Source organism: Pungitius pungitius, chromosome 2 (assembly GCF_949316345.1).
Source record: "Pungitius pungitius chromosome 2, fPunPun2.1, whole genome shotgun sequence".
NCBI lineage: Eukaryota > Metazoa > Chordata > Actinopteri > Perciformes > Gasterosteidae > Pungitius > Pungitius pungitius.
Window position 1 is genome coordinate 13,007,823 of NC_084901.1, and position 23,421 is coordinate 13,031,243.

The following is a 23,421-nucleotide window of genomic DNA, read 5'->3' on the forward strand; positions in this document are numbered from 1 at the left end:
ATATTGGTCAGCATTTTTATATACCCTTCCTATATACCAGACTCCGTGCTCCAGCTGGCGGGCTTCAACTTCCTCAGAGCGAACAGCCACATGAAGCTCTCCGGCAAGACGAAGGGTGGAGGAATCCGCTTCTACTGCAACATCAGCTGGTGCAACGACGTTACAGTGATCCTACAACCCTGGTCTCCTGAAGTAGAATCTTTCATCATTAACTATAAACCCTTTTACTCTCCCCGTGAGTTTGCTTGATTCATCCTGGTCGGTGTTTACATGCCGATGCTCTTGAATCTAAATGACCGTGGATGGCTGCCTTGAAGTTAACGTCTCTTATTTTTTCTTAGGAACGGACCTCGTACTTTCTTCCACCTTTTTTGGTAAGTATTTGGTATTTATTTGTAGGGCTGTCTAAATTAACACATTAATCTATGCAATGAATGTGTGAGATGAATGAAATAAAATATTTTAATAGGAAACGAGACCGCCGCTAGCTGCAGTGACTTACCTTTGATAGCAGAGTCCGATTAATTTGCATACTTGATAAGCTATTAATAAATTCAGACATTTCAGACAGATAGTGCTAGGAACTCTTTTATTAAAACACCAAAATTTATATTTCATAATTTGTCTTTACAGAACAGTTGTTCTTCTCCCTTACATAGAACCCAACAGCATACATTAAAAAAGAGCTCTAGAAATGAATGTGAGGCGTATCAGAAGTATTCTTTCTTCCACACCGGCAGCTCCTGGAAATACACCTCACCTGGATTTTTATCAGTAGTTGAGAGAAAAAAAGAGCATGAACATTCAATTCAAATATATTACTGTATTATTATTATTGTATAAAATACTGAAAGTCAGTGGTGGATGGTCCATGGAGTGCAAAAGGCAAAAAATGTTTGGTTGTTTATTATATTAAAAATGCATTTTACAAATAGACAATATTTGTGTTTTCTTGCTTTTGAAATGTAGATTATATACCCGGTAGTATTTTTAAATTAAGATATCAAAATATATGCTTTTACTGCACGTCCTCTGTGCTCGTCTCCGCTGGGATCTGTCCATGTCCCAAAGCGGTGGGTCTAAGAAGCAGTTAGCCAATCACTGACTTAATTTAAACATTATTAATTTAGTTAATGAGTGACATTATAATTTCGTTATAATTTGAGTTTTGGGCCTAGCCCTACGCTACGCTCCTGTCAAAAAGGCACATTTTATGGGGCTTTTGAGTTGGTCTCTCCATCACACTGATCAGGTGTTTCCCCAACAAACTAGGTTCATAGTTGCATTTCAATATATACATACATACATGTTCTAACAGATTTATATTAATACATTAATATTGTAATATATTTATCCTTTAATATATTTATAATTTGATACTTATATTGGATATTTACAATAGTTACTATATGATAAATCATATTCTAAATATTGTTTTATATATATTAAATGATATACTAAATTGTTTGAAAAAGATGTTCTTATTATGTTAAACTGTTTGAATAAATGTTAAATATTTAACTGCAAAGTAATAATGCGTTTTTGATAACCTTTCTGCATTGAATCATACTGGGATGTTTACTGAAACTGATTCGCCGGCTCCACTAAAAAGAAATCCACCAGCTGCCACTACTGAAAGTCCTTGAAGGGGACATATCATGAAAATTTACCAGTGTTTACCAGCCCCCCAAACGTTGGAAAAAACAACTTGTGTGTTTGTTTTTTTATTCCAGTAATTCATTAATATTAATAACTATAACTTGTTTGGATGTTCTGAGGTTTGTGGATGTCATCAGACCAAACCCAATGCTGCGGGCTGTATTTATAGATGGACACATGCTGCTCTCACCTCCCTCTCTAGCTTGCTGCAGGGAGTGGAGCAGCACGGCGGCCTGGTCCACACTTAGCTTCTCTGTGTTCTGACTGCGGGTCTCTGAAAGCGAACACACACACACACACACACACACACAGTCCTTATCCTGAGCCAAATGTGATCTTAGTTCAATGAAACCTTCTTATTATACATGACATGAAGTTTGCTCTACAACTCGGTTGTACCTAAGTGTAATGTGTCATAAACGTCTCCTTCTTTTCGGTTCTCTGAGATGAACCTTCGACCCTCTGGGAAAGAAAAAGATGCGTCCATCAGATTTGGAATGTGATGTAGAAACAAATACGACTGTTTTTTAATAAATATGTGACATGAATAATTTTAAAAAGTAAAAAATAAACTTTACTCAATATACCTATGACACTGAAAGAACCCAGCGCATTCAGCCTGTAACAGTTGTGTTTATGGCACATTGTAATTTAGTATGAACAGTGTATAGTGTAATATGAACACTGTCCATGTACACAAACATTTCATTACGTAAATACGTACGAGTGCCCTTGAGATATAGCATCGCCTGCGGGGTCCAGTTCCTCCGCTGGAAAGAGCCCTTTAATTAAGAAACACCACTGTAGTCTTCAGCTTTGAAACCCTGGCTAACAATCTGTAATCAACATGTTGGGTTACCTTCCTTTATAGTAAATTCTAGTAATGAGTGATTAGTTGAATGAAGTGGACCTGCTTTACCTTTGGGGCACTCCATGACTGCGAGATAAACGACCCCAGCAGTAAAAGCGTGAGGACATAAGTTATTGTGATGGTCCTTAAACCCTGTGAAAGAGAAAAGACACAAGGGGACAAACACATTCATTGAGGATTAGTGCCAGCATCCTTCTCCAAGGCAGACCAAATTTCACATTCACAGAATAACTTTACATAGGAGTGTTTTATGATTTAAAAATCACATTTTTACACAGCTCACAGTTTTTTCAGGATTAGCAGCAGTTGGGATAAACATGATTCAGCTTTTTTGGTTAAAAGGCGAAACTTTCTACAATGTACTTACTTTCATGGTGTGGTGGATCCTGTGAGCCTGGTGTCCAGCAGAGGCAGAGGCAGAGGCATATGTTTAGGCTACTTGCTGGCCGTGTATCGTCTCCTTGTATTTATATTGTCTTGGCATGGGCGGGGGAACCGGCTGAGCTCCTTCAAGATGCCAGCAGCCATAGGTCACGCCAATTTGTTGATACAGAGGCGCAGAGGAGAGCCGATCGATCTGGCTCCTTTCATTGAGAGCGCTATTGTGATTACTTGTTAATTAAAACAGCTGCCATAAGTACTTTCTTTTTCATGAATGAAAATTACATACGTTGGCGCTGCAGTCCATTAATGCTAAACGTGGTTCCATACTGTTGATAGGAGTATGAGCAATGATTAATTATTCCTCCAGCGGAATATTGATATGTTTGCATCTTGCTCCCTGGAGCAGAACATGGAGAAACAAAAGGTTTTTGTAAATTAAAAGGCCAAACTTCCAATTATGAATGTATTAATCCCAACCCGGCATTGGTGAGGAAGACTGGGGCAAGAAAATGTTCCTGCCAGTGTGTCAGACAGTCTACAGTAATGTAGGCCCCCAGTCCCTCAGGATAATAAACGCAGTCTAGTCCCCACACTACTGCTTCATTGTAGTCTTCACATTTCATTGATCTGTAGTTCAGAGAACGCTGCATTTCTGTATAATATATTACACAAGTGGATTGTAGTTTCTAAGTAATGCATTATATTTGTCCATATGTTGGTCAATATTATTTTTGTTAAATGGGTGTGAAATGCTAGGGGTCGCTCAAATATCAGGGAATTGGAATTAATTTAGCGTTGTACCAATGTTGTGCCCTGCAATCTCGTGCTTTCTGTTGTCCAAAGTCGTCGATATGGGCGGCCTACTGGTGATGGAGAACATTGGTTACATTCTTAGAAGCAAAGTCATGGCTGAAGGTTCACCCAGAGGACATTTTGGTTAAAGTAGATGTTTTTTTCCTGCATTCTAGTGGATTTTTGGGTGGTATTCTAACGATGTGCAATACCTGAACTTATTCTGATCATGACTTGTAGGGCCTTCTAGACTTGAGCTGAAGATTCAACCAGAAAACTATTGTTGTGCCTAAATGATTGTCTGTGTACCACAATCCAGCTCAATTAACAGACCTGTGTTTGAGGTTGGCCAAGGTAGGTTGATTCACATTTGAATGGTATTCAACTCATTCTTGACGGAAACCTAAACTGTATTGTTAATCATTGTATTCTTAAGAGTACTTAATGATTTATGTAGAAGATTAGTTGGGGAGAAATATTTTTCATTAGTAAAAGCCTCCCACCACACGTTTCATCAAACAATAAATGGCAATAAATAAAGTGCTTAAACAGGAGCCTTTTTAAGCAATACAATGTATTAACACAAAAAATAACTAAAAATTAGGTATCAGATGCAGATCAGAAGCTGGTTAGTCATTTTCATCTCTGGGCAAGGTTGATTGATCACTGTATCATAGATACATTAATCACTACTGATGTCACCTATCTTTCGGTAATCACAGATGACGTTACTGAGTAAAAAAATGCAAAGAAAAAAAAATGCAAAGACAAAAAAATGCAAAGGAAAAAAAATCGCACCCAGGAAACTAACGTTACTGATTGATTGAGTGATGAGCGGGAGAACGAACGCGCTGAACAAGAATGATGGAGACGGACAAAACAGACGCAAACCCAGCTGAAATCGAATCAAAATACGAAGCGTAGCCGCTAAACCGGAAGTACGTAGATTTTCACAGTAAGACTCGACGCAACCGTCTGTAATGACAGCGGTTACCAGGGTAACAGGAGGAGAAAAGTTCATTAACGGATATAAATAAATAACCCTGGTCTGACGGGATGTGTTAGCAGCAGTAGTTGACTACACTCGCTGCTCTTGGCTCTGATATTTATTGCCCACGTATTGTTTTGCTTCAGTGAGCAGAGCAGAGACAGTTTAAGGAGATCGCAGAGTAAACGGTCCGCCACTGGAGTGCATACGTCCCGACGTCAGCGAACCGTCGGCCGAACCGTCAGCGCCCCCCCCCCCGTCAGCCGTTCCCGCCGGTCCTCAGTGGCCCGCGTTCGGTCCAAGTCGGCAGTATCTGACCCGAACCTGAAATGAGTTTGACACCCCTGCTGGTTGTAGTAATGTTTAAAATCTCTTTTATTTTTATTTTATTATTTTTGCTATTACACTTTAATTTGTAAATGTCTTCCTTCAATTAAAAACAACTAGATTGAGATTTATTTTCCGTCTTCCGGAAATACACCGTGTCGTCATTTACGCTTCCGGTTTATCACCGTGTGGCATGCAATATGGCACCTTTACTCAAACGCCTGACTCTCTGTTTATAAATCAAACATATGCATATGTTTTATTATTTAAATGCATCAAATATCGAGCCACGGATGATAAAGTGTGACAATCCTTCAGCTGGAGGTGGAGGCGTTAGGCAACCCTTCTACTAACCCTTCTACTACGGCAACCCTGAATCGGAGTCCACAACAAAAAACGGGCAGTGACTGAGCAGCTGAATGGTTGGTGATTTGTATTTGATTCTTATTCAGTAAGTCTAGTCCCAAACACTTTAAAAACCGAACATAACTAGTGCATTTTAAAAGCAGCCGAACTTCATAGATTTAGCTTTAACGTTAGTGATTCCCAATAACAAGCGTAACGTCATCTAACTTGCTGTCCTACGATGAAAGAGTGTGTTGAACGCACGTGGCTTGGCTAAATACCTTATTTGCAAGTTACATAAAGTTAGTTGCAGTCAGCTATAGCGAGGGCAGAAAATGCACATGTGTAACCATTATTAGTTTTTGCTCACGAGTAGTTGGATGTCTCTTAGTTCTGGTCACACTGCCTCTTAACAGGTGAGCTATCAGTGATAGAACATTAGAATATGAATGTTTCAGTGTAAAAATATAATAATTAAATATTTTTTTTATATTCTTTTCTTTCTGGCAGTGAATCGTATCAACACATCAAATGGTTGGCTCCTTTCGCAACAAATCAGTTTGAGAATTATGGATGGATGTGGCAGGACTAAGGGTAGGTCTGTTCTTCCCAAGTCAGCTTTATTTGAATAAAAATGGAACCAAATGTGCAAAAATGTCAACATTGCTGGATTTCTATGGCATAGTCCACCAGATGTTATTGTATGAGGGAAGGTTGATCTCATGGGGATTGATTGCAGACTGCACCCTGTCGCAGATCTACAGGGACACTGGGTACATTGAGAAGTGTTGTGTTCAAATAATGAAGAAACACCAGACGGACGGGAGACATCTTGGGGTGAGCAGTTAAAATCAAAAGTATTTAATGAATGAAAGGGTGTTGTCCTAAAAAAAAGGACATCTCAGCTGAGGATCCGCTGGTCTCTGCAACCAACAGGCCACAGGACAGTCTTATGACCATCCCTAGACCATGTCTGTTGTCTACGACCAGCAAACTAAAAAATGGCTACCTACAAGTATTTATACCGATCTGTAAAGGTGTGAAAGTCGGTGACCACGCCCCCTGGGAGTCCATGTAGCTGGGATTTTGAAGGCCTCAGTCAATTCCCAATTGTAGTGCTATCAAGTATTACATGAATGCATTTCGGTAGATTACATTACATTGAATACAATCATAACTGTACATTGATATTATTCTATTGAATACAGTTTCAAAATTATAGTGGTTTTACAACTATTCACATTACTTTATCAAATACATATCTCCAGAATCATGGTTGTATTTTGTTGTACACTAAATGCATTTTATCTATAGTTAATTTATGAACCTGGTCGTCAATTTATTTTTTAATTTCCTACAGAAGGCATAAGATACCCGATATGAGAGGCTGCTTCACTATAAACACCCTGCTGTCTGTCCTTGTTTTCTAAATCAATTTTTCAAAATGTCCATCAATGCCAGTGCCAGTATGATACCGGAGATTGAGTAAAATTCCAAAATAAGACTGTTTTGATGAATATGGGTTATTAATGACAACATGCATTAACAAAATGAGATGTCCTTACGTCGGAGTCATTTTAAAGGTGCAAAATCTGAGATTTGAATAGAATTTTGATTGCTTCTCAACACAGTGAAGCTGAGACCATTTGGATATATTTTCTAATAAAACACAAAATAAAAGTAAAATGGGCTACATTTTACATCCTTTGGAACTACCTCAACTGACATCACGTGTCCATGTCAACAACCATATTTGCGCCAAGTTACTGTCTCCAAAAGTGTTCCTGCTCTGTTCCCTCCTGTTCAGATGCGCAGGCGGAGCTGGAAACTGTGGACGCTGAGCTGGAGTTGGTGGAGCTGCAGATCTCGGAGCTCCTGCAGAAGCAGGCTGAGCTGAGGCGTCGTAAAGATGCACTGCTACAGCCACCGCAGGAGCCCTGTGATGCTCCACAGCCGTCATCCTCAAAATTATCTGGAGCGAATCCAGTACTGAGCAAGCAGGAGATGCAGCTTTATGATGGCACAGGTACTCTACACTCAATTTACATTTCATACATGCACTGTAATCAGGAAATAAGCTACACATCACCTAGAGCAGGGATGCCCAAAAGGTGATTGACTTGCCACAGACCTGCCATTGCAGGCCACTGCCACAAGGAGGATCTCGCTGTTTCAACAGATGAGAAGCTTGTGTTTTTATTGCACTAACCGTATACAGCGTTGTTGTATGTTTGGTTACCGCTACTATTCGTTATTGTTGGAATGCTGCTTAAGCGTCCTCTTAAAATTCTTTAACTTTAAAGGTATTTTACTTCCTCAATCTTTCAGCTACAGCCACCATTTGAACTTTAGAAAGTTGACAAAAGCCTAAACCATTTGCTCTCCAATTATCAAAAAACCTTTACACATATCCTCCAATTTAGTACTGCAAAAATGCACGATTTAGGGACTTTTGTCTAACGCATGCTTTAAGGAGAAGCAATCAAGTCTACTTGTTCATAAACAAAGAGAGAACCGGCCACATAACGGCATGTTACTTGCACCATAAACAAAGGAGCATTTCATCATGTCCCTCTGAACAAGAGCCGCTAATGTTGTATGTTATATATTAACAATATTTTGATGTTTGGTAGATTTTCCATGGTTCAAGGAAGTAGAGCAGCACCTAAAGGACACCTTCCGTCTCTCCACGTTCAGATCTCTGCAGCTCAAGGCCATCAACCTGACTCTGTCAGGCAGAGATCTCTTCCTGGTGATGCCCACAGGAAGAGGAAAAAGCCTTTGTTACCAGCTGCCTGCCCTCTGCTCTAAAGGTACACCAACACATATATATGCAGTGTTCGATCTGAACCCCTGTCACACCACTTCTGAGGTAATCTGTTTGGACCCACATGTAATGACGTCACGTGTACTTGTCAGGTTTTACATTGGTTGTCAGTCCCTTGGTGTCCCTGATGGAAGATCAGATCATGTACCTGAAGTCCATCAATGTGCCAGCAGTCATGCTGAATGCATCCAGTAGCAAGGTAACCACGTTGTGCTTGCTTATTCCCTGAAGCTCACCTTTCAGTTTGTTGATCTCTTCTTCTTACGCCACCGTTTGACAAAAAATAAAGTAATTTCACACTTGTTTCGGCAAAATGTAAATACGTTATAATATACAGTGAATATAATGTACAATAAATTGCTTTACGTAGTTGGTGCTGATGTATGACATCTCCTGTGTTGGCAGCAACACAGGAGATGTCAGTAGATTATGTAGAGTATGTATAGTTTCTTCCTAACTATAAGTTAGCTAAATAAATTTCTCCGGTACCCTACTTTTCTTTAATCACTTTGTCTCAATCGCTTATCGGCTTATACTACCAGTTAGCTGTGTGTAAGGTTGCAAAATTCTGGGAATATTCAAAGTTAAAACCATGGGAATTATCGGGATTATGTGAGAATTACCGGGAATAAACTGGAAATTTGGGCCTAATTTTACTATTGACCATACCATGTAAGACAAAACAACATTTTTTTTGTCATAAGCAGAGATGTGTGCAAACAATTCTAATACACATTTAAAAAATACATTTTTGACTTAATCCATTTGAGTGCATCCACTTGTCATTGAACAAGAAAAACTGAATAAAATCATCTATTCCCTGTGATCACCCCTCCAAAAAAGTGAGTGGGATGATGTGAGGGCCGGATGGTGAAGGGGGGGGGGGGGGGGGGCAATGCAACGCCATAATTTTCCATTAAATTCCAAAGCTTAGCTTCCTATGGAACATTTCCTTTGCAACCCAGTTGTGTAACGTTAAAAAAAATAAAGTAGGTACAAATCAAAGGATTCAAAATACATTTTATACATTTAGATTTATTTACAAGCACCTAGTAATTGCCACTACTTAAGATGAATTGTGTAGGGTGAGGCCATGTTAAAGTCCACACAGACTTGCATGAAGGAAACAAACTAACCCTAAACTTATTTGTTTTTGGTTTGTCAAAAATGCGTTTTTTTTGTTAATCATTGTATTTTTTCCAAAATCTATTGACATTTGTATGAATAATGTTTTTATATGTTATCAATCTTCAGTGTGAAAAAATGTATCATTATGTAGGATCATGCCAAGAACGTTTTGGCTGGGATGATCGATCCCAAAGGTCCCTTCAGGCTGCTCTACGTGACTCCAGAGAGGATCGCTAAGAGTAAGCTGCTCATGTCTCGTTTGGAGAAGGCGCACAACGCAGACCTCCTGAGTCGGATTGCTGTGGACGAGGTTCACTGCTGCAGTCAGTGGGGACATGACTTCAGACCAGGTGAGATATGTGAAAATGTATGTTGTCAAAGCCAATAAACCTCCTCACATCAGATGAGGTTTGTCTTCAAGGTTCATGGTTCATATGTCATGAAAAACCTGGAAAAGTCGTGTAATTTTACAATGGTTATTTCCAGACCTGGAAAAGTCATGGACATTTTTTGTATTCAAATGTTCATGTTGTTTGTTTAAGATGAGTTTTAAATTAAATTATTTTAAAAGAGAGACGCTCAAAATATAAGCAGGCACGCGCTCTCATACTCGCAGCGCAAATAACTTGCACCGCAGTCGCGTGAACGCACGTTTACTGAAAATATGGGTGTAGCGTGTAGCTCAGGGCAGCGTGCAAGATCCACCACTATGCCAGGGAAGTTTACATTTAACCATCGTTTGCTACATATGTAAAAGTACATATCACAGGTTACAAAGGACAAAGACCGCGACGAGCATAATGTAGATTATGTGGTGGCAAAGCATTCAACATTTTAAGCACGGGAGAACCGCCTTAACAAGCAATGCTAAAGGAAGCAGACGAATGTAATTCATTACGCGAATGACAGGTCATTTGATACTTTTTGATTTCTCTTTATACAAATATTAGACTTTCTTGGGGCCTAATTGAATGGTAGGGGAAGCACTGTGTATGCTTTTGAATTGTCATTGTTGGTTTAAATACTACATTTTCTCACTTCATGTGTCCACAGAGATTAAACAAAATTTCCATGATCTAATATTTTCGGTAAAGTCATGGATATCCATTGGTCAAAATGTGAATGAACCCTGGAGGTTGATGAAGGTGTGCTTGTGTGCAGATTTTAAACAGCTGGGCATCCTGAAGAGGCAGTTCCCCAAAGTCCCCTTGCTAGGACTCACAGCCACAGCAACTAGAAGCGTCCTGGAGGACTGTGAGAAAATCCTGTGTGTGCCACAGACCGTCACCCTGTCTGCATCCTTTAACCGGGCCAATCTCTACTACGAGGTGGTAACCATGGCAACTTCACACACCAAATGTCTGTTGATCATACACTCTTTTATGGTCTCAACACCTGTCAGACCATGAAATAATTTTAGATAAACTAGTGTTTTTGCAAGTTTCACTTATTCCTTAAAAAAACGCGACAAATTGAACAATTCAGTCCCTCGTGTGGATAGATGTTTACATTGGCACTAACATTATACTTGTTTCTTAGGTTCGTATTAAAGACTCTAACTATGATGCATCAATAAGTGACATTGCCACTCTGATCAAGGACCGATACAAGGATCAGTCAGGTACTCTGGCAAAACTGCATCACGTTGTTGCCAATATATACACTCACCTAAAGGATTACTAGGAACACCTGTTTAATTTCTCATTAATGCAATTATCTAATCAACCAATCGATCACATGGAAGTTGCTTCAATGCATTTAGGGGTGTGGTCCTGGTCAAGACAATCTCCTGAACTCCAAACTGAATGTCAGAATGGGAAAGAAAGGGGATTTAAGCAATTTTGAGCGTGGCGTGGTTGTTGGTGCCAGACGGGCCGGTCTGAGTATTTCACAATCTGCTCAGTTACTGGTATTTCTAGGGTTTACAAAGAATGGTGTGAAAAGGGAAAAACACCCAGAATGCGGCAGTCCTGTGGTAAGAAAAGCCTTGTTGATGCTAAAGGTCAGAGGAGAATGGGCCGACTGATTCAAGCTGATAGAAGAGCAACTTTGACTGAAACAACCACTCGTTCCAACCGAGGTGTGCAGCAAAGAATTTGTGAAGCCACAACACGCAAAACCTTGAGGCGGATGGGCTTCAACAGCAGAAGACCCCCACTGGGTACCACTCATCTCCACTACAAATAGGAAAAAGAGGCTACAATTTGCAAGAGCTCACCATAATTGGACAGTTGAAGACTGGAAAAATGTTGCCTGGTCTGATGAGTCTGGATTTCTGTTGAGACCTTCAGATGGTAGAGTCAGAGTTTGGTGTAAACAGAATGAGGACATGGATCCATCATGCCTTGTTACCACTGTGCAGGCTGGTGCTGGTGGTGTAGTGGTGTGGGGGATGTTTTCTTGGCACACTTTAGGCCCCTTAGTGCCAATTGGGCATCGTTTAAATGCCACGGCCTACCTGAGCATTGTTTCTGACCATGTCCATCCCTCTATGGCCACCATGTACCCATCCTCTGAAGCTACTTCCAGCAGGATAATGCACCATGTCACAAAGCTCCAATCATTTCAAATGGGTTTCTTGAACATGACAATGAGTTCACTGTACTAAAATGGCCCCCACAGTCACCAGATCTCAACCCAATAGAGCATCTTTGGGATGTGGTGGAACGGGAGCTTCATGCCCTGGATGTGCATCCCACTAATCTCCATCAACTGCAAGATGCTATCCATCAATATGGGCCAACATTTCTAAAGAATGCTTTCAGCACCTTGTTGAATCAATGCCACGTAGAATTAAGGCAGTTCTGAAGGCGAAAGGGGGTCAAACACAGTATTAGTATGGTGTTCCTAATCATCCTTTAGGTGAGTGTAGATCCTTAAGTGTTTGTGTTTATATACAGAAAAGTCATTCTCCATATTTCTTTATGTGTACCACAGGAATCGTGTATGTGTTCTCTCAGAAGGATGCAGAGTATATATCATCATCGCTCCAGCAGAAGGACATTCTGGCCTTTCCCTACCACGCCCACATGGACCCCGATGACAAGTCTCGTATCCACTGCAAATGGACCAGGAACAAAATTCAGGTATTTGATTGCTATCATCACTACATCCTTGTATCTGAGAGGCAAAACGTTTATCTCAGATTTGCTTTCTTAATTGTGGGGCTGTCAACATAAACGCATTAATCTATGCAATTAATGTGGCAAAATATTTTAATGTAGTTAACATACAAATTTAGAAAGAAAATAAATCTGTACATATATAAGCTGCACCTGTCTATAAGCCGGTGTCCACATTGTAACATGAGATATTTACACAGAAGGATGATGCACATTTATTTTTAATCACCGGAAATACATTTATTTTTCCAAAAAGTGCCTATAAGACAGCAGAAACCCTGGTGGTGATTGTTTTGGCTTTGGTTGTTTGGTAATGACATTTCGTGTCACTCCACACGGTTGACAACGACTGACTCTTGGACGCTTTGTCCAACGGCCGCAGTTCGTGCCCCGACGTGCGCAGAGTAGCGTGGACCCGTCCAACGCTGCTCGCAGCTTTAATTTACCTTGTTTTTATTGTTTATCTACCCCCGTAATATAAATGTGTTTAGTGTATATTTAAGTTTTGCTGCTGCCATTGAGTTCCCAGTTTGTGATTGTGTTGTCCGAATAGGTGGTGGTAGCCACAGTGGCATTCGGCATGGGCATCGACAAGCCTGACGTCAGGTTTGTCATCCACCACACCATCAGTAAGTCCATTGAGAACTACTATCAAGAGAGTGGACGGGCAGGTATACGCCGATGCATTGCTCTCAGGACAGAATACTACTTTATGCTGGTACGACTAAGTAAATGGCGGCCTTTGGATCTACAGGTCGAGACGACAGTCAAGCAGACTGCATCCTCTACTTTGGCTTCTCTGACATCTTCAGGATTAGCACCATGGTGGTGATGGAAAACATTGGTCAGCAGAAGCTGCTACAGATCGTGGACTACTGCCAAAATGTTGACAGGTAGCAGGTTCTCCGTGCGTCACGCAGTGTCCAAGAGGATGGCTTGCACACATTGACTTGACTGTCCGTGTCTTGCGTTTGCTACATGAAGGTGTCGGCGCTCTCTCATGGCTGTTCATTTTGACGAGGTATGGGATGATGAAGGATGCAACCAGATGTGTGATACCTGCCGCCATGTAAAAGGTCCATGTTGCTTTTTAATAGAATTTATGGTTGCATGTGTTCTTTGCCGGTGTGGAACGCCAACTTCTGACCTTATCAATCCAGACTTCACCACTGTGGACATTACCCAGCATGCAAAGCAGGTGGTGAAGATAGTGGAGCTGGCAGCGTCAATGGATGAGAAGCTGACTCCTTTGAAGCTGGTGGACACATGGATGGGCAAAGGCCCAGCAAAGCGCAGGAAGATGATCCAGACCAGCACCCTGTGTCGGCTGCAGGCTGAAGCTGTGGTTGTGGCGATGCTGCTGAAGGGATACCTCAGGTGCAGTCATTAACCTTAATGTAATTAAGTATTGTGTTTACGGAAAGGGTGTGTGCCCCCCAGAGAAAAGTTGCTCACAGTTATTTGCTTCCTAACACGCAGAGAGCATTTGAGCAGCATGAAGCCCAAGTTGAAGCATTGTTTTCGGTATGAAGCTTAAAAAGCGCCCACAGTTTTACACTGTGAGTGTGTGCGGTTTCCACGTCGGGTTCAGAACATCCTCAAGAAAAGACAGAAATTGCCGGTATTTGGAGATGTATTCAAATAAAATTATTTGGATTACAATTGAGATGAATTATGAGCTGTTCAACACAACATTATTAAAAGTAATAGTTTTTAACTTCAATAAGTTATTACCTATTCATTGGCTTATTTCCTATTGATTAGTCTTTTCTGCAAATAGAATGAAAAGAAAATGAAAATAATTTTTGAATGTTGATAGTAACGCTAGGATGGTAAATTATGCCATACCTCTTCCAACACAGTGCTCTGCCCCTAAACAGCCGTTTTATTTTTTGAAAATTGTTTTTCAACTGTGTTTTGATATTCAACTGTATATATATGTATTTAGTAAAGTGCTTCTCATGGATAGATTTGTAATAGGATCAGCTTGAACCTCTGCCTGATATTGTGATCTAATTCTCTTCAGAGATGATTTCAGCTTCACACCATACACCACCTACTTCTACATGAGGCTTGGCAGCAAAGCTCCTCTGCTGAAGAGCCAGACTCACACACTCAGCCTGAGGATGAGGTCAACTGGGACGGTGTCTGCTGTGGTGAGTAATGCTCATAATATATCAGACTGATGTTCCACTACATCTAATATAATGCTTATGTGCCTGGGAAGAATATTTTCTTAAAACTCAAGTTCACCTTTTGTCAAAATAAAAGACCAAAGACTAAATAAATGAACTTCTAAATGTTTCTTGTAAACGTGAAACATTTAAAAAAAATTGAATTTGAACCACAAGTTATGACCATAGGGCCATAGGACCAGCTGCATCTGGAATATACATCTCAAATCACTTTGATAAGAGGGAGATTTTAGAATTGTTTTGTACAGGCATTTTTGTCGGTATTCACACCATAAAATGTTCTACACTGACTTGTACTGTTACGAATTCCCTGCAGGTGAAACCTGTGAGTGGCCGGGGCCATGCTAAAGAGGGAAAGGGTGGTGTAGATGGCCCTGTGTCCAAGAGAGTCAAGACAAACATCCCCTAACCGCCCACCTTGTCTAGAAGACAAGCTGCCAAAGTGCACTCCATCATTCTTTACTCTGCTCATAATGCTTCTGTTAGCAACGCACGATACAGGCTCCTACTTAATGCTTCACTTTTGGATCAGACGCTCTTGAGTGGTGGAGGAATCTGTTTATGGCATTTAAATGCTTGTTTTAATAGAATAAGCATGATGTCATCAAATTGTTCCTAACCAGCAGGCTGGGGCGATAAACATCGCCTACACCACAAGATCTTCTGGCTAGTTTCTTCTCGTACTGCTTGGTGTCTGTGAAACGGCTTGATTATTGGCTTTTCTTGTTTCCAGAGAAACGAGACATATCTGTAGGTCAGATGGACCATGTATTGGATCAGAAATCAAATTTGACATTTAATTATTGCCCAAGCCTATTGCTCATGATCTCTGCTGCTGATGTTCATGCGCCCACTAACTGTCACAAACTAGATTTGTTTTCACTGACTTCAGAGAGTAGATATTCTTTAAACACCCCTTTCAGTTAAACCTTGTTCCAAACGCAAAGCCACCACACCACAGGAGGAGACCCTGGGCTGATTTAGATGAAGTAGATGTTCCTTGTCCAGGTCGAGGTCGATAAGGAAGTCACCATCACGGTGCTTAGCTCTCCATTCCATGCCTCCATCATCTCTCAGAGTGCAGCAGAAAAGCTCTGACCTGAGGATTTACTACAGCAAACAGCTGAGGAGGGCGACCTCTCCAGACTGCCCACAGCCTGTGGAAGTGAGTGGCTGTAGGAAGCTGGTTTACCACTAAAACACCCAGTTTGAAATTAATTTTACTGAACATAGGTGTAAAGACAGCTGCAGGGATTACAAATGTATGTAGGCCAACAAGAGGTCTGCATCACCTTGGAGCTCTCAATTCAAAACCAATGGGATTCTTCCATTTCATGTTGGATTATTACATGAATTTGTCTCTGTAGAAAACAAGTTCATGTCTAAGTTTTCTTAGCAAAGAAATCTTGACAAATTAGCATCACTTTATCTGTAGACTAAACACCCAACATGTTCAGGCAACACAGTTTACATAACAAAGTTCTGATTCAGCATAACTCAGCCTTAAGAGAACAAACGGACTAAATGCATATGGATTTGTGTTGAACAAGCTTCTGAAGTCACCAGAACAAGCCAAGCAACCACCAGAGAAAATACTGTTTTATTTTTACTGTCAGTTCATTATTCTTTATTAAACTTCTCATACTAAGTGTTGTGATGTCATTATTAGGGTCCTCACTACGACTAGTCGTAGAGGAACCTATTCTATTTCAAGGAATTATTAGGGCCCGAGCCGACTGAAAGTCGGGCGAAGCCCTATTGAAATTGCACAAATTCTTATTCTTTTTTCGCCACTTCAATCGCACTTTTGGGGCCTTTTTGATATTCAAAAACTCTTGAATTTTTGCATTCACTTCAGAAGTGCAAAAAATTTATATATTCTTTTTATACACCTTGTCCAAGGTGCTGTAAAGTTATTATTGTGCTTGTTTCAGCACCTTGCACTGAATATTTCTCCTGGACTCTTGGGCAAAGAGACACATTGAAGAGCTTTTTACAAATAAATTAATGTTTACCTCACTTTACTGTCTGCTGGTTATCACTATTTTAGTGGAAATAGTTTGTCCTTTTGCCCTCTCTACACACACCTGGCTGTACTCAGGTGATGTCTCAATATAGTTAACGTACCCCTGACATAGTTTGCATCATCATGACAATAATTTTAGCTATTTCTCAACATGAAAACAGTATTTCATTATGATAAGCATAATTTGATGGGTGGTACAATGATTAGAATTCACTCACAGGATGTAATGAAGCTAAAGTTCAAACCAGTGTAATGGATTCAAAACTCATTGATGACATGTAGACAACGTGAATTAGATGTATTTATTAAATACAACAGGGACATTCCATGTTGAATACAGACTATTGTAGATCCGTTCTCCTTCAGTATGTCCTTCTGCTCACTGTGTTAATAGAGCAGGAAGTTCAAAGCTGCTCCATTGCTGGTGGTCCAACACAAACAGTCTCCTTCCTGTCTACAAAGGTCCAGTTGGTGAGGACAGCAGGGCAGAGACGCACAACGTGGCATTTATTAAAACCTGAATCATACACTTCTGTGGGTAAAAATATAATTTTATGTAATACACAACAACTAACCTGGTTGGTCTTATATTCCCCAAATCCTGACGTTCAGTAGTGGAATTGAAATTTTAAAAAGAAATTTCTAAAATCTTTGTCCGTGTATCGCAGTCAGAGGTTCTTCGTCCTAAAAAAGGTTTTTCAAATCCCTTTTGAAGATAATCTAGTGACTTTCTATTTTTGGGGGAGTCATGAGAATGAGGGAGAAATAGTTGTGGGTGGTTTAATTTGAATGCAATAGTCTTAGCTAATGCAGTGTATTAAATGAGAAGTTGATTAAATGTAGGAAAGACATTTGTAACCACTGGTAGCACAGGGTGGATTATTTCCTCATACAATTCATTATTAAACAAACACGGAGCGACAGGTGACCAAAGTCTCCAAGAATTCAAAAATAACCGAACGGGCGTCGACAAATAAATTGAATGCTACAGGCACCTAGGCCACGGCCCGCTGTGGCTTTGATGCTCCACAAACAAATAAATCAATATATCAATATATGGACTATACTGACGAAATATGCAAGAAAAAGACCAAACAACTTAGAATGCGAGGTGCAGGCGAGAGGCCCAGTCACCAGACTCACCACCATCTGGGTAGCCATGCTGTTGAACCTCAAGCACTCCTAAAAATAATTAAATTTAACAAATTTAACAATTTAACATATAGTAATCTTCTGGAATTTTATACTACCAAAATAAAATACAAAACAGGTACAGAATAATGCAAAACAACCAAGACCAGCCTTGACTTGGAGCCTCCTGCACCTGGGCCCTAACGAGCTGCGAGACAAAGCAGAAGCATCACCAACAGTCAAATCTGTTGCATGAGACGTGAGAGTAAAACACTTCTCAGCTCACAGGCTTCCCAAGAAAGACTGCAACAGCAAAAGGGACAAGCATCCTGACACAGCTTCATTATGTGAAGCTTTTACACCCTGTTTAATTGGTGAATCAGGAAGTAGGAGGTACCAGGGCTGGTCTGAACCTATAGTAGCTCAGGAGTGACAGTTCCTCACTGGATTCCCATCCCTTGTGATGTGCTAGAACCCCACATTGTATACACAACTGATTAAGTACGGTATGAAAACTCACCTCAAATTTCAGGAGGCTAGCTGTACGAAAAAAGAAATTATTACCCCCTTTACCCAAACCCTGCGTTAGATATGATGCTTGTTACATTTTACCTGTTTGCTACCTGTGTGAGAGATACATATTACCTGTGTTTTACTAGAGTGTTAGCTGCATGTTACCCGTGTTAGACAAGTTCAAAACTGGTTCCGGTATTAATCAAGCTGAACTATATATAAATACTCAGAGAATTTAATAGAGTTTATTGCTACTTTAAACACATTTTGTATTTACAATAGAAAATAAACAGTCCAGAAACAATAGAGTAAAACAAAAACAACTGAAGAACTGAGATTATCAAATATATCAATTATACAATATCATTCAATTGCAATCACTCATTAATTAAAATGCAGCTCACAAAGTCTTTTGTTTCAGATACAAAACATCCACAGCAGCAAAAAGCATCTGATCTGATGATGTCACCGATGAGATCACTGGAAACATAACGTCCAAAAGTACCTCAGGTGTATGATGTTAGAGTTATGTCAGATGTACAGGGGGTGGTACTGGCGATGGGTTAATTTCTTCCTGCAGGTAGGACAGGTGTGTGATGAAGTCAGAGCGTCTCTTAGACACTGACTGCAGAACACGTGACCACATTTAGTGGAAACGACCAGTCGTCCGCTCTCCACAATCTGTAATGGGAAACCACAACCAGCTAATCACGACACAGAATTCTACCCGTTGTCCGGGGCCCCGTTCCTCATACGTGGTTAGCCAAGTTAGCCGGATACGATTACATAGATCAGGCTTTTCGGGTCCACAAAACAAAGTTGGCAAAATCACCATAGCAACACATCCCAAAAACTTGAACCTGCTCAGGTGCTGGCTAATTGAAGTGTGCTGGATAACCTCGCCACTCCCCTGGGAAAAAAGGGCAGCTCTTACTCATTGATGAAGGAGCAATATTAGTTAGATTAACATTTTATAGGGAGAGTTCTCAGAGATCAAAGATCTGGTATGACATCAGTGCTCAATGAAGCCAACAAGGTATCATTTATTTACAAGACCTTTTGGAGCCGTACATGGTGGACACCACACACTGCGGCCCAAGCATTCACTGTCCCACACACTGTGTCTCATGCTGTATCACACTCTCTCATACTCTACGTGTTTGTACAGTCTTGCATTCGCAGAACATCTGGAAAGCCTCTGCATGTCGTGCTCTTTGTAAAGTTCTGTTCCGTTATTTTTCGCTTTAATCAACTTCTTGATGTTACATGTTTCACTGCTTCAATTGATCAAAATTCAGATTAAAATGATTGATATATACTGATCATGTATCCATGATGATACATAAGTGCCTATAGTACATTTATCCTCATATGCATCTAATCATTTGATTTCTCTGCGATACTTTCCCGGGCTTCTAACCCATTCTGTAAAGCTCAAAATCGCAAACTGGCCTCAGAGGGTTTTACAGTCTGTGCACATGCGACATCCTCTGTCCTGAAACCCTCACATCTGCACAGGAACAGCTCCCCAAAAAATGAAAAACCCTTCGATGGGGAGAAAGAAAATAGGAGAAACCTCAGTGAGGATGGACAGACTGCGATGGATGTACAGAATGAACAACGTAAAAGATGTACAATACGTTCCCTTCATCCGACAAGAAGGGATTCAAATATACTGATTATGGTCTTGAACGGCTCATATGCGTTCATGATCATCTCCTGCTCGTCGGCTCTTCCTTTAAGGTTTATTAGCTGTTGTTTTGTTAGGAAAACATTGTGTCCGTGATCGACTCTTCCCTCTTCTGAAGCAGGACGCGATTATCCTGATGACTGACGTCTGGTTAAAATTAACGCGACTGAGATTCAAGATCCAGTGACTTTATTCGGCCCATCATTACAAAAATCCGTACTGTGTTTGGTCATCACTCCTTTCATTTTGCCGCTGCAAATGATTGGAACTCATTACCATAGTTGACTGCTGTACTTGCTGACCTGCTCTCACTTCTCGCTTCCATTTTTTACAAAGTACTTCCTGTAATCTGCCTTTTTTTATACATAATGTTTATTAATTTAACTGTGTTGTTTTTGGCCATTTTTCGTCATACTGTATTGTGTTTGTGCTGTTTGTCACTTGTGTGGACTGTGCCTGCCTCTTGGTCAGGTCATCCATGTAAATGAGAATTGGTTCTCAATGGATTTTACCTGCTTAAATAAAGATTTTAAAAAGAGCGGATCAGCCTTTGAGAAACCAAATAAGCCTCACATCAATCACCTCATTAATTTGAGCTGGTTATAGAACATTTGATCAACTTTGTTGAATCACGTACGAGGAACAGGGCCCAGGTGTGTAACAAGTGTGTAGAAAGTAGTGTGAGTCTCACCTCCGAGTACGAGTCTAGGCAGACAGGACAGCTGATCGTACCTGGTGTTGACCTGAAACACACAGACACTACTGGTTTCCACTGCTGGGCTCAGTCTACTACCCAGTTATAATGGTTGATGGGATCATTCCACTAGAAGGCTGGGATCTAAAGTAAATGCTAGATAGAATCCATCTACTACATTTAAAGTTAATATTAGATGGGATCACTCTACTACTCTGCTATATAAAGTCAAGGAGCTAGAACTCACCTACTACCTATCTGTGATTTAAAGTTAGATGGGATCAGTCTACTATCTGCCATTGAAAGGGATCCGTGATTTACCTGGAGGAGCTGTTGGTCTGTACAGAGGGCACCATTGCAGCGTTAGCGACAGGTGTGTCTTCATCTTCATCACTGCTGACAACGTAGCTCTCACCTGTCGGGACTCTCTCGTTCTGTGGACCTGATGGACACGAAGAGAACTCTCTAACCTTCCCTTTATTCAAACTTTGTCAACATGTCGATAAACGGTGTTTTACCTTCATCCACCAGCTTGATGACACCAGCAGCAACAGAAGAACAAACAACAAAAGATTGTAAGTCGCTTTGGATAAAAGAGTCAGCTAGATGACATGTAATGTAATGTAATGTATCAGTTTCTCTTCAACAACAAAACGCTCCAAAAAAAGGAAACACAAATCATGAAAAGAAGAAATATGAATGTGTAACATAGTTTGTTATTGAAGGAGATCACAGACTGGAGAGGGACCAGAGACTGCATCGTGTGTTGTTACCAGAACAGAGTCGTTGTTTGTCAGATCAACCACAGAAGCTTCTGTTCCTTCACAGGTCAGATCGACCACCTCCTCTACAGCTGAACAGACATTTTTGACAAATAACCAGAAGATACGGTTAAACATTGATACAATTGAATTATGAATTACGATTTGTTCATTCTCATGCTAATCCATAAAAAATAAAAGTGTTGATCTGTACTGACTGCCATCAGCGTTGTCCATCATGGCGATTGTCTCTGTGGGTGGGACTGCTAACGTGCTAACGTTAGCAGTCCTGTTTCCTACTCGGTTTGGGTTAGCTGTCCTCCTAGCGTTAGCCCCTCTGCTGGTCTTGGTCCTTGCAATGAGAGGACTTCCTGATGTCCTCCTCTTCCTCTGAACACACAAACACACACACAGTTATTATGGACTGATCTGAGATCAGCCTGAACGTCATAAACATGAGAAACAAAGTGAGTGAAGAAAACTTACATAGCTGCTCATGTCAGAGATGCTGCAGAGAAAATGAGGGCAGAAGTAAATATTAAACTTACTGCAGAGGTCTCCTTACGAACCTCCTGTCTCCTCCAGCCTTTCCTGTCTCCTTACTAACCTCTCACTAATAGAAGCTTTACAAACTAACCACTTGAACTCCGGCTTGTTGTTAACTAGACTTCTTCATACTACCATTAGTCTGGTTGTTGGTATTCTAACCCTAAAAGTATCGATAAATCTATCCATCTATTAATAGCTATGAAATTAGAAACTTTCTATGAATGTTATTACCAAGGAGGTAAGATCAGGATATAAATGTTATCCAGTCAAAAGGTTCAAGTTCATTGTCATTTAGAGGGTTAGGAATTTGTCAACGAATCTACGTGTCCAATTTCATTAGGATTTAAGAGCAGGAAAGTTACTTTGATGAGAGAAAGGTGTTGAAGCGATATATCTTATCGTGAATGTTTCGAATTGGGTTTGCGGATATCTTGATACCATTAATGCTCATTTTGGATAATCTTTAACGTTTAATCGTCTCTTAATACTTTTATAATTAAAACAGTATTTGCCTGGAACAGTAAGGAGCTAACGCTGACTTTAACACCGTTAAATCACCCGAACACATTACACGATCAGTTTTATCAGTTTTATAATAGTTTTACCGGATGGTTAGCTAAAAGGTAAGGAAACCGTGACATACGTTATTACACTTATAACGTTAGATCCCGTCCATCGATGCCACCGCATTACGCACGGACATCCGACCAGTCACACCAGTTTAGGTGTTGTGTAACAATTACCCGTGTCATCATGTTCCCCGCGTTGGTGGTGAAACGTTGATGAGCTCACAGACACGACACCGGTAACAGGTAACGGTTAGCTTTACCGTTAGCTGCCTCCACTCACCGTCACTGGGCTTCCTCTCCCGTTAGCAGGTAACTGGTGTGCACTTCCAATGCTGCTTTAACGTTCACGCATTAAAAATGAAAGAATAATCTGACGGACGTATCGTTAATAGCAGCCGATGCTAACGGTGCTTCTCCCTAGTGTTCAAGTCTCCTCCCTCTTCTTCTTGTGGAACGGAAGCGGGTGGTCACGGTCACAGGCTCATGGTCGCCCCCTGCCGGCTCACACTGTGAATCGCAGATTAAACACGTTTGGCAAATAATTTAATTAATTTGCTTATCGCTTTAACCACTTTTTAGAAACAATATACTACCATATGTTTAAGAAACAATCTGCATTAAAATATAAGTAATGTAAAGAAATGAACAATTAATTAAATTATTGATAGACTATTACCTCCACAGGTAAACCAACAGAGACTCGCTCACCTGGATAGTGCTGGGCATGAGATTAAGAGCAGGAATGACTATTAGCTAGTGTGAAAATATATCCACATATATACAATTATTAAATCATCAATATTGAAAATTTACAAAATAATTCTACCCATTACATTCCATGTCATGACTG

The 23,421-nt window shown here is 40.5% G+C and overlaps 3 protein-coding genes across 8 annotated transcripts; 1 reads left to right on the top strand and 2 right to left on the bottom strand.

Annotated features, from left to right (window-relative positions):
* Positions 1-582: 582 nt before the first annotated feature.
* On the bottom strand, positions 583-3,182 carry spx (spexin hormone). The gene is made up of 6 exons (XM_037461729.2): positions 2,898-3,182; positions 2,579-2,662; positions 2,384-2,441; positions 2,059-2,121; positions 1,850-1,933; positions 583-760 (listed from the first exon to the last, which is right to left on the bottom strand). The coding sequence occupies exons 1-6, from the start codon at positions 2,901-2,903 to the stop codon at positions 711-713; spliced, it is 345 nt and encodes a 114-aa protein (XP_037317626.1). The 5' UTR covers positions 2,904-3,182; the 3' UTR covers positions 583-710.
* Positions 3,183-5,183: 2,001 nt separating this feature from the next.
* recql (RecQ helicase-like) lies at positions 5,184-16,482 on the top strand. Of its 5 annotated transcripts, none has more exons than XM_037462055.2 (15): positions 5,184-5,443; positions 5,877-5,960; positions 7,174-7,392; positions 8,000-8,179; positions 8,286-8,392; positions 9,473-9,671; positions 10,483-10,649; positions 10,861-10,942; positions 12,259-12,407; positions 12,997-13,114; positions 13,198-13,336; positions 13,428-13,519; positions 13,604-13,820; positions 14,470-14,599; positions 14,955-16,482. In XM_037462055.2, exons 2-15 carry the CDS (start codon positions 5,936-5,938, stop codon positions 15,045-15,047), a joined length of 1,917 nt encoding a protein of 638 aa, XP_037317952.2. In that variant the 5' UTR covers positions 5,184-5,443; positions 5,877-5,935; the 3' UTR covers positions 15,048-16,482. The 5 variants fall into 5 exon arrangements, with proteins under 5 accessions (XP_037317952.2, XP_037317953.2, XP_037317954.2 ...); XM_037462056.2 differs by lacking the exon at positions 5,184-5,443 and adding an exon at positions 6,123-6,203 and having other exon boundaries at positions 14,955-16,480; XM_037462057.2 differs by lacking the exon at positions 5,184-5,443 and adding an exon at positions 6,106-6,203 and having other exon boundaries at positions 5,880-5,960; positions 14,955-16,480.
* A 2,051-nt stretch (positions 16,483-18,533) lies between these two features.
* rnf4 (ring finger protein 4) lies at positions 18,534-23,055 on the bottom strand. 2 transcript variants are annotated; one of them, XM_037462188.2, is made up of 8 exons: positions 22,746-23,055; positions 21,940-21,961; positions 21,672-21,843; positions 21,466-21,545; positions 21,211-21,223; positions 21,014-21,134; positions 20,690-20,741; positions 18,534-18,989 (listed from the first exon to the last, which is right to left on the bottom strand). In XM_037462188.2, exons 2-8 carry the CDS (start codon positions 21,949-21,951, stop codon positions 18,840-18,842), a joined length of 600 nt encoding a protein of 199 aa, XP_037318085.1. In that variant the 5' UTR covers positions 21,952-21,961; positions 22,746-23,055; the 3' UTR covers positions 18,534-18,839. The 2 variants fall into 2 exon arrangements, with proteins under 2 accessions (XP_037318085.1, XP_037318084.1); XM_037462187.2 differs by having other exon boundaries at positions 22,852-23,047.
* Positions 23,056-23,421: the final 366 nt, after the last annotated feature.